Raw genomic sequence first — 18,103 nt, 5'->3', positions numbered from 1 at the left:
TCAAACAGCAGATATCAGAAGGACTCTGGGATTCCATTCAGTCTCTCCAGTCAGGGATTAAACAGCAGGTATCAGAAGGACTCTGGTATTCCATTCAGTCTCTCCAGGCAGGGATTAAACAGCAGATATCAGAAGGACTCTGGGATTCCATTCAGTCTCTCCAGTCAGGGATTAAACAGCAGATATCAGAAGGACTCTGGTATTCCATTCAGTCTCTCCAGGCAGGGATTAAACAGCAGATATCAGAAGGACTCTGGTATTCCATTCAGTCTCTCCAGGCAGGGATTAAACAGCAGATATCAGAAGGACTCTGGGATTCCATTCAGTCTCTCCAGGCAGGGATCAAACAGCAGATATCAGAAGGACTCTGGGATTCCATTCAGTCTCTCCAGGCAGGGATTAAACAGCAGATATTAGAAGGACTCTGGGATTCCATTCAGTCTCTCCAGGCAGGGATCAAACAGCAGATATCAGAAGGACTCTGGGATTCCATTCAGTATCTCCAGGCAGGGATCAAACAGCAGATATCAGAAGGACTCTGGGATTCCATTCAGTCTCTCCAGGCAGGGATTAAACAGCAGATATCAGAAGGACTCTGGGATTCCATTCAGTCTCTCCAGGCAGGGATTAAACAGCAGATATCAGAAGGACTCTGGGATTCCATTCAGTCTCTCCAGGCAGGGATCAAACAGCAGATATCAGAAGGACTCTGGGATTCCATTCAGTCTCTCCAGGCAGGGATTAAACAGCAGATATCAGAAGGACTCTGGGATTCCATTCAGTCTCTCCAGGCAGGGATCAAACAGCAGATATCAGAAGGACTCTGGGATTCCATTCAGTCTCTCCAGGCAGGGATCAAACAGCAGATATCAGAAGGACTCTGGGATTCCATTCAGTCTCTCCAGGCAGGGATTAAACAGCAGATATCAGAAGGACTCTGGGATTCCATTCAGTCTCTCCAGGCAGGGATTAAACAGCAGATATCAGAAGGACTCTGGGATTCCATTCAGTCTCTCCAGGCAGGGATTAAACAGCAGATATCAGAAGGACTCTGGGATTCCATTCAGTCTCTCCAGTCAGGGATTAAACAGCAGATATCAGAAGGACTCTGGGATTCCATTCAGTCTCTCCAGGCAGGGATTAAACAGCAGATATCAGAAGGACTCTGGGATTCCATTCAGTCTCTCCAGTCAGGGATTAAACAGCAGATATCAGAAGGACTCTGGGATTCCATTCAGTCTCTCCAGGCAGGGATTAAACAGCAGATATCAGAAGGACTCTGGGATTCCATTCAGTCTCTCCAGGCAGGGATTAAACAGCAGATATCAGAAGGACTCTGGGATTCCATTCAGTCTCTCCAGGCAGGGATTAAACAGCAGATATCAGAAGGACTCTGGGATTCCACTCAGTCTCTCCAGGTATTCAAGGAACAAACAACTACCTGGGAACATTGAGCACTGAGGGAGATGATGCACCAAGTTAATATTTTGAAGAGACAGCAATTTACCTAGGCACAAACTCACAGTTTGGAGTCCACACACACACATTTGTCATCTCCACCCAGCTGATATTATCTGAGTTAAACATCCATAATGACTCATTAGAGCCCACCAAGGTGTGCTTACTCACTTACTCTTTACACTACCACTCTCTCTCTCTCTCTCTCTCTCTCTCTCTCTCTCTCTCTCTCTCTCTCTCTCTCTCTCTCTCTCTCTCTCTCTCTCTCTCTCTCTCTCTCTCTCTCTCTCTCTCTCTCTCTCTCTCTCTCTCTCTCTCTCTCTCTCTCTCTCTCTCTCTCTCTCTCTCTCTCTCTATATATATATATATATATATATACTCATATATATATATATATATATATATATATATACTCATATATATATATATATATATATATACTCATATATATATATATATATATATATATATATATATATATATATATATATATATACTCATATATATATATATACTCATTGTATCCTGTTGAGGTGAGTTTTTAAATCCCCCCCAGAGACACGGACTGTCTGCCACCATCATGAATCACTTATGGGAATCTGTTATTCCCTTTCTCTTCTATATTACCATTCTCTCTATTTTACTCCCTTTCTCTTCTATATTACCATTCTCTCTATTTTACTCCCTTTCTCTTCTATATTACCATTCTCTCGCTATGCCCCCTTTTCTCTGTGTGTGTGGGTTTCTGTCTCCGCCTGTCAATCAGTTCCTTGTTTTGTCTTCTCTCTCTTTCTCTCTACCCGTTATATCCTAAGAGAAGCAGGTTTGGATTGAGAAGAGCCCCTGGGGAGTCTTTGCAGCAAAAACCACTGAGCTATAATTACTTGAGTTGAACTTAGCTTGAGTTCCCCCAAAACACATATTTTTTTCTGATCAGGAGAACATCAAAAATGCATCAGGTCTCCACTCCAAACAGAACCCTCTCCTGAAAGCCCGTCTTCCCTCTGAAGTAGAGACCGTTCTCGTCTTTTTACTTTGAAGCCTGTGCATACCCTCCCAGGAACACACACACACCGGCATGTCTCTTTTCTTTGAAGTACAAAAATCCTTTACTCCATCATCATGGGACGAGAGGAAAAGGTAGGGGGTCTGTATCTTTGTGTGTGTGTTTGTTTGTGTGTGTCTGTAAGCCAATATCTAGCACGTGTCCTGACTGTAGAATAACCTCACCGAGGGAGGGAGAAGAGGAAAGCAAGAAGAAGGAGCGGAGAGGAGAGGAGAGGAGAGGAGAAGAGAAGAGAAGAGAAGAGAAGAGAAGAGAAGAGAAGAGAAGAGAAGAGAAGAGAAGAGAAGAGAAGAGAAGAGAAGAGAGGAGAGGAGAGGAGAGGAGAGGAGAGGAGAGGAGAGGAGAGGAGAGGAGAGGAGAGGAGAGGATAAGATAAGAGAAGAAAGGCAACGAGAAGAGAAAGAGGAGGGGTGGGGAGAGGAGAGGAGAGAGGAAGAGAGGAGAGGAGAGAGGAAGAGAAGAGAGAGGCAGCGGGGAGAGGAGAGAAGCAGAGAGAAGAGATGAGAGGAGAAGAGAAGAGGAGAAGAGAAGAGAAGAGAGGAGAAGAGAAGAGAAGAGAGGAGAGGAGAGGAGAGGAGAGGAGAGGAGAGGAGAGGAGAGGAGAGGAGAGGAGAGGAGAGGAGAGGAGAAGAGAGGATAAGGGAAGAGAGGAGAGGAGAGGAGAGGAGAGGAGAGGAGAGGAGAGGAGAGGAGAGGAGAGGAGAGGAGAGGAGAGGAGAGGAGAGGAGAAGAGAAGAGAAGAAAGGCGACGAGAAGAGAATGAGGGGTGGGGAGAGGAGAGGAGAGAGGAAGAGAGGAGAGAGGAAGAGAGGAGAGATGCAGCGGGGAGAGGAGAGAGGCAGAGGAGAGGGGAAGAGAGGAGAGAGGAAGAGAGAAGAGAGGAAGAGAGGAGAGGGGAAGAGAGAAGAGAGGAGAGAGGAAGAGAGGAGAGAGGAAGAGAGAAGAGAGGAGAGGAGAGAGGAAGAGAGGAGAGAGGAAGAGAGAAGAGAGGAAGAGAGGAGAGGGGAAGAGAGAAGAGAGGAAGAGAGGAAAGGGGAAGAGAAGAGAGGAGAGGAGAAGAGAGGATAAGGGAAGAGAGGAGAGGAGAGGAGAGGAGAGGAGAGGAGAGGAGAGGATAAGAGAAGAGAAGAAAGGCGACGAGAAGAGAAAGAGGGGTGGGGAGAGGAGAGGAGAGAGGAAGAGAGGAGAGAGGAAGAGAGATGCAGCGGGGAGAGGAGAGAGGCAGAGGAGAGGGGAAGAGAGGAGAGAGGAAGAGAGAAGAGAGGAAGAGAGGAGAGGGGAAGAGAGAAGAGAGGAGAGAGGAAGAGAGGAGAGAGGAAGAGAGAAGAGAGGAGAGGAGAGAGGAAGAGAGGAGAGGGGAAGAGAGAAGAGAGGAAGAGAGGAGAGGGGAAGAGAGAAGAGAGGAAGAGAGGAAGAGAGGAAAGGGGAAGAGAGAAGAGAGGAGAGGAGAGAGGAAGAGAGGAGAGGAGAGAGGAAGAGAGGAGAGAGGCAGAGAGGAGAGGGAAAGAGAGGAGAGAGGAAGAGAGGAGAGGGAAAGAGAGGAGAGAGGAAGAGAGGAGAGGGAAAGAGAGGAGGAGCAGAGTGGAGAGGGGAAGAGAGGGGAAGAGAGGAGAGGGGAAGAGAGGAGAGGGGAAGAGAGGAGAGGGATAACACATACATGTAGATGGTGGACAATCTATTCCTAGTACAGAATGTATGTCTGTCTCTTACCAACTGAATACTGTTGTGGATGGAATTTGGCTGTTTTAAATGGTGTACATTATGAAATAAAATAAGCATGTTTTTTTCAATTATCTTGTTGATTGATGACCAACCAAGAGCATTGAGCATGACTACAACAGAAGAACCATATCTCCACCTTAAAACAATCCTTGCTGCTTTGTTCTGTCCAATCTGCAGCCTGCTAATTTCCCCAGACCACAGAACAGTAGTTCACCTGACTCCCAATTAATGCTTGGGTTGTTTGCTTAAGAATCTTTTCCGGTAAATATTTATCTATCCTTCTGATCATGCATGCAGGAGAAGAGGGGAAGAGAGGAGAGGAGAAAAAGACAGGGGATGAGAGGAGAGGGGATAAGAGGAGAGGAGAGGGGAGTGGAAGAGAGGAGTGGGGAAGAGAGGGGATAAGAGGAAGAGAGGAGAAGAAAAGAGAGGAGAAGATAAGAGAGGAGAAGAGAGGAGAAGAGAAGAGAGGAGAAGAGAGGAGAAGAGAAGAGAAGAGAGGAGAAGAGAGGAGAGGAGAAGAGGAGAGGAGAAGAGAGGAGAGGAGAAGAGGAGAGGAGAAGAGAGGAGAAGATAAGAGAAGAGAGGAGAAGAGAAGTGAGGAGAAGAGAAGAGAAGAGAGGAGAGGAGAAGAGGAGAGGAGAGGAGAAGAGAGGAGAAGATAAGAGAAGACAGGAGAAGAGAGGAGAAGAGAAGAGAGGAGAAGAAAAGAGAGGAGAAGAGTATGTGTTCCTACCTGCCAGAAGATGTTATCGATGGTGCTTCCAAGGAAACCTTCTCTGGTCTCAGACGACAGCAGTTTGGGTCCCAATATCGTCACAAACTCCTCAAAGTCAACCTGACCATCACCTAGACACACACACACACACACACACACACACACACACACACACACACACACACACACACACACACACACACACACACACACACACACACACACACACACACACACACACACACACACACACACACACACACACACACACAACAACAACCTTCATTAGTGTGCTTGTACCATGTCACATGACAATTAAATGTTGAAAATTGAAGTGACATCCTCTTTTTCTCTTTTGTACTGAAGCTTTTATCATGATCTGGTTTAGGATTAAGACTTTATAGTTGTGTTGTTTAGGAATAAGACTTTATAGTTGTGTTGTTTAGGAATAAGACTTTATAGTTGTGTTGTTTAGGAACAAGACTTTATAGTTGTGTGGTTTAGGAATAAGACTTTATAGTTGTGTTGTTTAGGATTAAGACTTTATAGTTGTGTTGTTGGGGTTTGTGTGTTAAACAGAATAGTCTGTATCCCCAGGCTGAGGCGCCAAAATCAATGGCATTTCCCACACACACAATGTCATTGATTCACCTTTCAGAGAGCAAGTCGTGTGTGTGCGTGCGTGAGTGTGTGCGTGGGCACCCGCAAAGCCATACCTTAAGCATTGAGTCAAAGCTATCAAGGAGAGCACCTTGTATGGTGCTGATTGGTTTACACAGAGAATCTGGTAATACTGGTGAATACAAACACAGACACGGTGGACGTACACTATGAACCCACCCTCCCACACTGCTGAGACCAGCAGGTGTAACTGACTCATTAACCTGGGAAGAAATCTATTTAGGAAATCAGATGTTAAGACTCAGTGTGAGACCTACTGGAGCAACACTGCCCCTTTAAGAGTCTGAGCCTGTCTGGCTGGGTTGGTCCTATAAAGCCAGAGCTTTGGGAGAGCATAATATACAAGGAAATTATCAAAGTTGCTAATGAGAACCCTTGACGACCTTGTACCTAGCCGGTGGGGATTCCGGTGGGGAGCCCCCACCCAGGCAGTGGCAGTGCTGGCAACACTAGCTGCAGTAACCCATGGGGACGGGGTCACACTCGGACAATCAGAGACGGGGCATATTATTGTGGCCCTGGTGGCACAAAATCATTAAAGGTCTGACTGCACAGAGATGTTTGAGAAAATGGTCACAACGGGGGACGTGTGTTTCAGGGGAAGGGGTGTGTGTGTTTCAGGGGAAGGGGTGTGTGTGTGTGTGTTTCAGGGGAAGGTGTGTGTGTGTGTGTGTGTGTGTTTCAGGGGAAGGGGGGTGGATCTAATCTCCATCACCTCGGACTTGATCTCACATTTTTGACAATATTCTGCTCAATCTTGAATGCTTTCTCAAACAGCTGTAACTGTATATGCATTCATAAATCAGGTCGTTTCCTGAGTTGGGCTCTGGGATGTAACAACCGTTGAGCATCTGACCTTATGGTTGATTGTGGGGGAAAGGTGTTGAGTGTGTAACAGTATGTGTGTGTGTGTGTGTGTGTGTGTGTGTGTGTGTGTGTGTGTGTGTGTGTGTGTGTGTGTGTGTGTGTGTGTGTGTGTGTGTGTGTGTGTGTGTGTGTGTGTGTGTATCGCACATCTGTTGCTAGGGGGTAATGATGTTAGGGACAATATAGGATGAATCACAATAATTGCTTGCTAAAATAATAATTGCTTGACAAAAATGTAATGTAATGTAATGGTAATGTAATGTAATGTAATGGCAATGTAATGTAATGTAATGCAATGTAATGTAATGTAATGGCAATCCTGGTTATAGGTAACAATCCTCTTCATGAACTTCAACATTATTCCGCATATTAATTGTTAATGATTGAGATTAAGATACGCAAGATTTTTGCTATATACAGTGAGCTCCAAAATTACTGGCACCCCTAACTGGCAATGCACAAACAATGCTTAAACAAATATAAACAATATAATTATGGAGATAAACTCAAAATACCAACATGTGAGAAATACTGTACTTTATTAATGTTTCAATGGAACCAACCAAAATAATTGATTGATTTCATTAAAAATCAATTTCCTCCAAATCAAGGTTTCACAATTATTGGCACCCTTAAAACCTGTTGAGGATAGAGGGCGCTATTTTCACTTTGGGGAAAAATCGTGCCCAATTTAAACGGCCTCGTACTCTATTCTTGCTCGTACAATATGCATATTATTATTACTATTGGATAGAAAACACTCTCAAGTTTCTAAAACCGTTTGAATTATATCTGTGAGTAAAACAGAACTCATTTTGCAGCAAACTTCCTGTCAGAAAGTGAAAAATCTGAAATCGAGGCTCTGTTCCAGGGCCTCCCTATCAATTTGCTTGAAATTTATGACTATACATGCACTTCATACGCCTTCCACTAGATGTCAATAGGCAGTGAGAGGTGAAATGGGGAGTCTAGGTATATCTATGGTCAAAAGAGAGGTCTTGGAATGACATGACCCCAATTTCCTTTGTTCAGGAAGACGCGGGAAGGACATCAGCTTTGGCTTCTGAAAAGCTTTCCTTATAGACGGCTAATATCTCCGGCTTTGATTTTATTTGATAAATGTGATAATATCATTGTAAAGTATGTTTTTTCAATATAGTTTTATCAGATTATTGAAATTTTTTCGGGAGTTTTGGCGTGTTCCGTTCTCTGCGTTTGGTGACGATGGACAGCTTCGCGCCACTTGGCAAGTTTTGGTTGCTAAATCAACAGACGAAGAGGACATTCTAAATCCAAACAACGATTGTTCTGGACAAAGGACCCCTTGTACAAGATTCTGATGGAAGCTCACCAAAAGTAGGACCCATTTATGATATTATTTCGTATTTCTGTCGAAAATGTTTACTATTAGTTTCCGCCCAGATTTTGGGCGCTCTCTCGCTATAACGTAAGGTGTATGTCGTACTAAAGTTATTTTTAGAATTCTAACACGGCGATTGCATTAAGAACTAGTGTATCTATCATTTCCTGTACAACATGTATTTTTTAGTAAAGTTTATGAATAGTTATTTGGTCAGAATAGGTGAGTGTCAGAAATATATCCGGAGATTCTGGAAAATAGTTGCTACGTTTTCACAATGTATAACCACGGATTTCAGCTCTAAATATGCACATTTTCGAACAAACCATATATGTATTGTGTAATATGATGTTATAGGACTGTCATCTGATGAAGTTTATGAAGGTTAGTGAAATAATTAATATCTTTTGCTGGTTTTGTCGCTATCGCTACTGTTGCCTTGAATCAATGCTGTTGTGTGGTTGGCTATTGTAGTAAGCTAATATAATGCTATATTGTGTTTTCGCTGTAAAACACTTAAAAAATCTGAAATATTGGCTGGATTCACAAGATGTTTGTCTTTCATTTGCTGTACACCATGTATTTTTCATAAATGTTTTATGATGAGTATTTAGGTATTTCACGTTGGTCTCTATAATTACTCTGGCTGCTTCGGTGCTATTTTTGACGGTAGCTGTGATGGTAGCTGCAATGTAAAACTGATTTATAGCTCAAATATGCACATTTTTCGAACAAAACATAGATTTATTGAATAACATGTTATAAGACTGTCATCTGATGAAGTTGTTTCTTGGTTAGTTTGGTTGGTTCTTGGTTAGTTTGGTTGGTTTTGTGCAAGCTACCTGTGCTGTGAAAGAAATGTCTGTGCTTTTTTGTATTTGGTGGTGAGCTAACATAAATATACGTGGTGTTTTCGCTGTAAAACATTTTAAAAATCGGACATGTTGACTGTATTCACAAGATGTTTATCTTTCATTTGCTGTATTGGACTTGTTAATGTGTGAAAGTTAAATATTTCTCAAAAATATTTTTTGAATTTCGCGCTCTGCCTTTTCAGTGGAATGTGGGAGGAGTTCCGCTAGCGGAACCCCGGGGCTAGACAGGTTAAAGATTATTGTAAATAACATCTACCACTAATTAAATTCCACTTATTTAAGTTTATCTAAGGCTTAAGGAACTATATTGAGCCATTACATCACTTCCTGTTTCACTAGGGTATAAAATGAGGTAACACACATGCAATATCCCGCTGTCATCCAACACCATGAAGAAAACAAAAGAACTAGCAGTTCAAAAGAGACAGATGGTCGTAGACCTTCATAAATCTGGTAATGGCTACAAGAAGATCCACAAACGATTGAATATACCACTGAGCACTGTCAAGGCAATTATTAGCAGATTCAAAAGATATGGAACAGTTGAAAACCTCAAGGGTAGAGGACGCAAATGCATTTTGCCCCCCAGGATAGGGAGGAGGATTGTGAGAGAAGCAACAAAATCCCAAATAATCACTGTGAAAGAATTGCAGGCCTTGGTGGCGTCTTGGGGTCACCAGGTTTCAAAAAGCACCATCAGACGCCACCTCCACATCCACAGGCTCTTTGGAAGGGTTGCCAGAAGAAAGCCCTTTCTGACCCCAAGACACAGACGCATGCGCTTGTAGTTTGCCAAACGTCATTTAAATTATGACTGGAAGAAGGTGCTCTGGTCAGATGAGCAAATTGAGGTGAGAGTATTGGATATGTTTTTGGCGGTTGATCGGCTTCTGTTCAGTGGGTGTGCTCTTTTCGAAGGATGGGTCCCGGCCTCTCTCCAGGGGGCCTAGGGATCCTGGGGGACGAGTGTGGTCTGCCGGTTGTCGACGACAACCCAACTAGGAATGGGGGAGGGGCTTTAGCGGGTGGAATAGTGGGGACCAATTGGAGGGTTACTTAGTAGCAATGCAAATATCATGGTACAGTTACATGGACACTCAATCACTACGGTACTTTTTTAATGGAACATTTACAAACATATATTATGATAAATAGATTTGAAACTTGTATCTCATTATGGTAAATGGTGAAATAAGTATAGCAAGTTACAATTGTAATGGCTTAGCAGATAATAAGAAAAGAAGAACAATATTTACCTGGCCAAAAGAGAAGGAATATAATATCTATTGTTTACAGGAAACAATTATTGATTGGATGATAACTTGTTTTTAACTAGGACAGAGAAATGTATAACTGAATTTTTCAGACATAACATAGGTACAGCAAATCCACGTATTGTATGGGACACTTTTAAATGCGCCTTTAGAGGCCATGCAATTCAGTATTATCTCTAAAAACAAAAGTAATTTAGGTCAAAAGAGTCCATTCTAACAAAGGAAATTGAAGGACTAACAGTACAGTTAGATAGCAATAAAAACGGTACCATAGAGGCTCAGAATACGTTAGTGGAAAACCAAAAAGAAAAGGAGGAACGCATTCCAGAAAGATCCAGTGTAATATTGTCACGTCCTGACCATAGTTTGCTTTGTTTGTTTCTATGTTTTGTTTGCTCAGGGTGTGATGTGGGTGGGCATTCTATGTTGTATGTCTAGGTTGTCTATTTCTGAGTTTGGCCTAGTATGGTTCCCAATCAGAGGCAGGTGTCAGTCGTTGTCTCTGATTGGGAGCCATATTTAGGTAGCCTGTTGTCCTTTGGGTTTGGTGGGTGGTTGTATCCTGTGTTAGTGTTCTCACCATACGGGACTGTTTCAGGTTGTTTGTTTTGTATTTTTGTTATTTTCGTTCAGTGTTCTGTTTGATTAAATATATCATTATGGACACTTACCACGTTGCGTATTGGTCCGACATTTCATACTCCTCTTCAGACGAGGAGGACGAAACCCATTATAAATATATTATAAAAAATAAAGCCAAAATAATTTACTGAAACTTGTTACAAATGATGGAGTCACCTGTGATTCACAAAATTATATTTTGAAAGAGAAAGCAAAGTACTTGAAGCATATGTTTTCGTTTCAGTCTCCTCCATCTTCTCTAACCGAAGCTAATTGTATGGATTTTTTTCTATTAATCTAAAATGAACAGCCGTACAGAAAGACTCATGCGAAGGCCAAATTACAGAGGAGGAACTTCTTGATGCAATTAAAGCCTTGAAGTCTGGGAAAACTCCAGGGTTGGATGGCATACCAGTTAAGGTATACCAACATTTTTTATATACTCAGAGGACCGTTATTGGAGATAATATAAGGGAAGTACTGGAAACAATAGAACACTATGAAAAATCTGGGAAACCAGGCCTGATATTCATAGCTGACTTTGAAAAGGCTTTTGATAAACTACGACTGGAGTTAATATATAAATACCTGGAACATTTCAATTTTGGAGAATCTCTTATGAAATGGGTTAAAATCATGTATAGTATCCCTAGGTGTACAGTAGTAAATAATGGCTACTTCTCTGAAAGTTTAAACTGTCAAGAGGAGTAAAACAAGGTTGTCCACTATCTTCATATCTATTTGTTATGGCCATCAAAATGTTAGCTATTAAAATCATATCCAACAATAATATCGAGGGATTAGAAATCCAGGGCTTAAAAACAAAGGTGTCATTGTATGCTTTCTTTTAAATCCACAACTTGGATACTTTTTCTAACCTTTCTGGATTACAACCAAATTATGATACAGTGGCTTGCGAAAGTATTCATCCCCCTTGGCATTTTTCCTACTTTGTTGCCTTACAACCTGGAATTAAAATAGATTTTATGAGGGTTTGTATCATTTCATTTACACAACATGCCTACCACTTGGATAATAAATATTTTTTATTGTGAAAGAAACAAGAGTGTGCATAACTATTCACCCCCCAAAAGGCAATACTTTGTAGAGCCACCTTTTGCAGCAATTACAGCTGCAAGTCTCTTGGGGTATGTCTCTATAAGCACATCTATAGGCACATCTATCCACTGGGATTTTTGCCTATTCCTCAAGGCAAAACTGCTCCAGCTCCTTCAAATTGGATGGGTTCTGCTGGTGTACAGCAATCTTTAAGTCATACCACAGATTCTCAATTGGATTGAGGTCTGGGCTTTGACTGGGCCATTACAAGACATTTAAATGTTTCCCCTTAAACCAATTGAGTGTTGCTTTAGCGGTAAGCTTAGGGTCATTGTCCTGCTGGAAGGTGAACCTCCGTCCCAGTCTCAAATCTCTGGAAGACTGAAACAGGTTTCCCTCAAGAATTTCCGTGTATTAAGCGCCATCCATCATTTCTTCAATTCTGACCAGTTTCCCAGTCCCTGCCAATGAAAAACATCACCACAGCATAATGCAGCATAATGATGCATGATTCACTGTGGGGATGGTGCTCTCGGGGTGATGAGAGGTGTTGGGTTTGCTTCAGATATAGCATTTTCCTTGATGGCCAAAAAACTCAATTTTAGTTTCATCTGACCAGAGTACCTTCTTCCATATGTTTGGGGAGTCTCCCACATAAATTTTGGCGAACACCAAATGTGTTTGCTTATTTCTTTCTTTAAGCATTGGCTTTTTTCTGGCCACTCTTCCGTAAAGCCCAGCTCTGTAGAGTGTACGGCTTAAAGTGGTCCTATGGACAGATACTCCAATCTCCGCTGTGGAGCTTTGCAGCTCCTTCAGGGTGATCTTTGGTTGCTTTGTTGCGTCTCTGATTAATGGCCTCCTTGCCTGGTCTGTGAGTTTTGGTGGGCGGCCCTCTCTTGGCAGGTTTGTGGTGGTGCCATATTCTTTCCATTTTTTAATAATGGATTTAATGGTGCTCCATGGGATGTTCAAAGTTTCTGATATTTTTTTATAACCCAACACTGATCTCCACAACTTTGTCCCTGACCTGTTTGGAGAGCTCCTTGGTCTTTATAGTGCCCCTTGCTTAGTGGTGTTGTAGACTCTGGGGCCTTTCAGAACAGGTGTATATACACTGAGATCATGTAACAGATCATGTGACACTTAGATTGCACACAGGTGGACTTTATTTAACTAATTATGTGACTTCTGATATGACTACCCACCACTGCGACCTGTATGCTCTCGTTGGCTGGCCCTCACTACATATCCATCGCCAAACCCACTGGCTCCAAGTAATCTATACGTCTTTGCAAGGTAAAGCCCCACCTTATCTCAGCTCACTGGTCACCATAGCAACACCCACCCGTAGAACGCGCTCCAGCCGGTATGTTGCACTGGTCACCCCCAAAGCCAACACTTATTGGCCGCCTTTCCTTCCAGTTCTCTGCTGCCAACGACTGGAACGAATTGCAAAAATTTCTGAAGCTGGAGTCTTATATCTCCCCCTCTAACTTTAAGCATCAGCTGTCAGAGCAGCTTACCGATCACTGTACCTGCACACAGCCAATCTGTAAATAGCACACCCGACTAACTCATCCCCATATTATCACTTACCCTCTTGCTCTTTTGCACCCCAGTATCTCTACTTGCACATCATCATCTGCACATCTATCACTTCTGTATTAATGCTACATTGTAATTATTTTCACCTCTATGGCCTATTTATTGCCTCCCTACTCTTCTACATTTTCTTTTGTTTTGTTTTATTGACTGTACATTTGTAACTGTGTGTTTTTGTCGCACTGCTTTTCTTTATCTTGGCCAGGTCACTTAGAAATGTTCTTGTTTTTGTAAATGACTATTGTAGCTGGAAACGGCTGAATGTTAATGGAATATCTACATAGGCGTACAGAGGCCCATTATCAGCAACCATCACTCCTGTGTTCCAATGGCACGTTGTGTTAGCTAATCCAAGTTTATCATTTTAAAAGGCTAATTGATCATTAGAAAACCCTTTTGCAATTATGTTAGCACAGCTGAAGCTGTTGTTCTGATTAAATAAGCAATTAAACTGGCCTTCTTTAGACTAGTTGAGATTCTGGAGCATCAGCATTTGTGGGTTCGATTACATGCCCAGAATGGCCAGGAACAAAGAACTTTCTTCTGAAACTCGTCAGTCTATTCTTGTTCTGCGAAATGAAGGCTATTCCATGCGAGAAATTGCCAAGAAACAACGGTGTGTACTACAGCCTTCACAGAACAGCACAAACTGGCTCTAACCAGAACAGAAAGAGGAGTTGGAGGCCCTGGTGCACAACCGAGCAAGAGGAAAAGTACATTAGATTGTCTAGTCTGAGAAACAGACGCTTCACAAGTCCTCAACTGGCAGCTTCATTAAATAGTACCCACAAAACACCAGTCTCAACGTCAACAGTGAAGAGGCGACTGGGATGCTTGTCTTTCTTGGCAGAGTTGCAAAGAAAAAGCCATATTTCAGACTGGCCAATAAAAAGAAAAGATTAAGATGGGCAAAAGAACACAGACACTGGACAGAGGAACTCTGCCTAGAAGGCCAGCATCCCGGAGTCGCCTCTTCACTGTTGACGTTGAGGCTGGTGTTTTGCAGGTACTATTTAATGAAGCTGCCAGTTGAGGACTTGTGAGGCGTCTGTTTCTCAAACTAGACACTCTAATGTACTTGTCCTCTTGCTCAGTTGTGCATATATATATATTTTTTTCTTCTTCTCCTAAACAATGTATGGGGGATTGGAAGTGATGCAGACAATTACATTGATGGAAGCTACAATCTATCTGCAATATTAAAGCTGATCTACACCCTGAAAAATGTTATAATTAAAGACTCAGTGTGTGTCTGTCTCTGTTTCTGTGATAAGCCTTTTGAGTGTGTGTGTGTGTGTGTGTGTATATGTATGATAAGTGTGTGTGTGTGTGTGTGTGTGTGTGTGTGTGTGTGTGTGTGTGTGTGTGTGTGTGTGTGTGTGTGTGTGTGTGTGTGTGTGTGTGTGTGTGTGTGTGTGTGTGTGTGTGTGTGTGTGTGTCTCTGTGTTTCTCTGTATGTGCCTCACCATCCATGTCTAGTCTCTGCATGATGATGGCCAGCTCCACCTCACTGGGCATGTACCCCAGGGATCTCATAGCCATGCCCAGCTCCTGCTTGGAGATGAACCCGTTCCCATCCCGGTCCAACACCCGGAACGCCTCCCGGATCTCTGCACAGGGACACAGGCATGAACACAGGCATTAACACATACAAATATACACGCATGAATGTGCACACACACACACACACACACACACACACACACACACACACACACACACACACACACACACACACACACACACACACACACACACACACACACACACAGACGGACGGACGGACGGACGGACGCACAAATACAGACAAACAACCTTTCCCTCCCTTTTGTTCCATGCTGGCTGAAGACCTAGATAGCCAGTGTAACCGATGTGAAATGGTTAGCTAGTTAGCGGTGGTGCGTGCTAATAGCGTTTCAATCGGTGACGTTACTCGCTCTGAGACCTTGAAGTAGTTGTTCACCTTGCTCTGCAAGGGCCGCGGCTTTTGTGGAGCAATGGGTAACGATGCTTTGAGGGTGGCTGTTGTCGATGCAGAGGGTCCCTGGTTCGAGCCCGGAGAGGGACAGAAGCTAAACTGTTACACCAGTAACTAGCTAACACCAGACACAGATGAAAGGCTTAAACATACCTTATCTTTGCCATAGATGAATAGTGTAAACTTTAATTATATTTGCTGACACCTTACAGCCAAATTTTGGCACCAGTAGAGTAGCTATATATCTATATAAACCACGCCCTTCCGCAAAAACACGCCTTCTCCGATGTTGGTTACAAGGCAGTGCTTATTTAAATTATTTAAGAGAATATCATGTTACCATTGGTCTTTTAAAATGAGAGTTAGGGTGATGTCACCCTATCCCCTTAATTATCCCGCCTCCTGAATCTAGATGTTTGACATGGGGGAGGAGACCAGTAACTTTATGATCAAACTTTATCAATGTAGAAGCAACAGTCATTTTTCATACTTTGGTCGTCATACTTTGATATGGTTTCATACAGATATCATCCAATTTCATGAAAAACTTGATTTTTGACTGTTTGTGACCTTTAAGTATTTGTGTGTGGCCTCACCTAAAGTGTGGGCTATTTATACTTTATAAATACTTTATAAATGTTTTGAATGACCAGTGTAATTTCTCACTAAAAGATAGACATACCATTGGTAGACATTCCAGCACTACCTGATGCTCCTTAAGGTCTAAAAATAGCCTACAACCTATAATTGGTAAAACAATAAGCACACAACACACGATGTTAAAGGAAATATATCAAACATTTTGGCTGAGTTTCCTTTTGTGAGGGTGGAGACTTCCCAAACTGGAACTCCCAATTTTAAAGACATATGGACCTAGACTTGAATCACGCAGCTGGCTAAATTAGGCAAGATTTTAGTTCTGGGTTAACGAAATTAAACTGCTCCATGGAGTGACTGCTGCAATCCACACTTTGGTTTTGGTTAAAAAAAGTCACTGCCAAGAAATGCTTATTTTAGCATTTACGGACATTTTTTTTTATTTTACTCAGGAAGTTACACTATTCAGACCCCTTGACGTTTTCCACATTTTGTTACATTACAGTCTTATTCTAAAATGGTTTAAATTATGGATACATTTTACGTCCTCAATCTACACACAATACCCCATAATGACAAAGCTAAAACAGTTGTTTTGAATTTTTTTCAAATGTATCAAGAATAAAAAACATACCTTATTTACATAAGTATTTAGACCCTTTGCTATGAGACTCGAAATGGAGCTCAGGTGCATCCTGTTTCCATTGATCATCCTTGAGATGTTTCTACAACTTCATTGGAGTCTACCTGTGGTAATTTCAATTGATTGGACATGATTTAGAAAGGCACACACTTGTCTATATAAGGTCCCACAGGTGACAGTGCATGTCAGAGCAAAATCCAAGCTATGAGGTCGAAGGAATTGTCCGTAGAGCTCCGAGACACTATTGTGTTGAGGCACCGAAGAACACGGTGGCCTCCATCATTCTTAAACGGAAGAAGTTTGGAACCACCAAGACTCTTCCTAGATCTGGCCGCGTGGCCAAACTGAGCAATCGGGGGAGAAGGGCCTTCGTCAGGGAGGTGACCAAGAACCCAATGGTAACATGACAGAGCTCTAGAGTTCCTCTGTGGGGATGGGAGAACCTTCCAGAAGGACAACCATTTCTGCAGCACTCAACCAATCAGACCTTTATGGTAGAGTGGCCAGATGGAAGTCACACCTCAGTAAAAGGCACACGACAGCCCGCTTTGAGTTTGCCAAAAGGCACCTAAAGACTCTCAGACCAAGAGAAACAAGATTCTTTGGTCTCATGAAACCAAGATTGAACTCTTTGGCCTGAATGCCAAGCGTCATGTCTGGAGGAAACCTGGCACCATCCCTACGGTGAAGCATGGTGGTGGCAGCATCATGCTGTGGGGCTGTTTTTCAGCGGCAGGGACTGGGAGACTAGTCAAGATCGAGGGAAAGATGAACGGAGCAAAGTACAGAGTGATCCTTGATGAAAACCTTCTCCGGAGCGCTCAGGACCTCAGACTGGGCTGAAGGTTAATGTTCCATCACAGCCAAGACAACGCAGGAGTAGCTTCGGGACAAGTCTCTGAATGTCCTTGAGTGGCCCAGCCAGAGCCAGGACTTAAACCACAATCGAACATCTCTGGAGAGACCTGAAAATAGCTATGTAGCGACGCTCCTCATCCAACCTGTCAGAGCTTGAGAGGATCTGCAGAGAAAAATGGGAGAAACTCCCCAAATACAGGTGTGCCAAGCTTGTAGTGTCATACCCAATAAGACTCGACACTGTAATTGCTGCCAAAGGTGCTTCAACAAAGTACTGAGTAAAGGGTCTGAATACTTATGTAAATGTGATATTTATATTTTTATTTTTAGTACATTTGCAAAAATTTCTGAAACCGGTTTTTGCCTTGTCATTATGGGGTATTGTGTGTAGACTGATGAGGAAAAAAACTAATTTAATCCATTTTAGAATAAGGCTGTAACGTAAAAAAATGTTCAAGGGGTCTGAAGACTTTCCGACTGCACGTATATATTTTTTATGTATCTGCTTATTGTTTAATCATTTATATTTTTTGAGACCTTAAAAGAGCCTCAGGTACTGCTGGAATGTCTACCGATGGCATGTCCATCTTTTTGCAAGAAATTACACTGATCACTCAAAACATTTATAAAGTATTTATAAATGATAAATAGCCCACACGTTCTATGAAGCCACACAAAAATACTTAACTAATGATTAGTAAATGGTTTATAAATAGCTATA

The 18,103-nt window shown here is 42.4% G+C and overlaps 1 protein-coding gene across 1 annotated transcript in view; it reads right to left on the bottom strand.

The window, feature by feature from the left end:
• Positions 1-18,103, bottom strand: part of caln2 (calneuron 2) — a 48,141-nt gene that overhangs the window by 16,288 nt on the left and 13,750 nt on the right. The window contains exons 2-3 of the mRNA XM_038964526.1: positions 14,773-14,916; positions 4,983-5,095 (exon numbers count right to left, since the gene is read on the bottom strand). Of these exons, the coding sequence (XP_038820454.1) occupies positions 4,983-5,095; positions 14,773-14,916 (257 nt within the window). The remainder of the gene's footprint in view (positions 1-4,982; positions 5,096-14,772; positions 14,917-18,103) is intronic.

This window comes from Salvelinus namaycush, chromosome 26, assembly GCF_016432855.1.
Source record: "Salvelinus namaycush isolate Seneca chromosome 26, SaNama_1.0, whole genome shotgun sequence".
NCBI lineage: Eukaryota > Metazoa > Chordata > Actinopteri > Salmoniformes > Salmonidae > Salvelinus > Salvelinus namaycush.
This window is presented reverse-complemented; position numbering and strand designations above follow the sequence as displayed.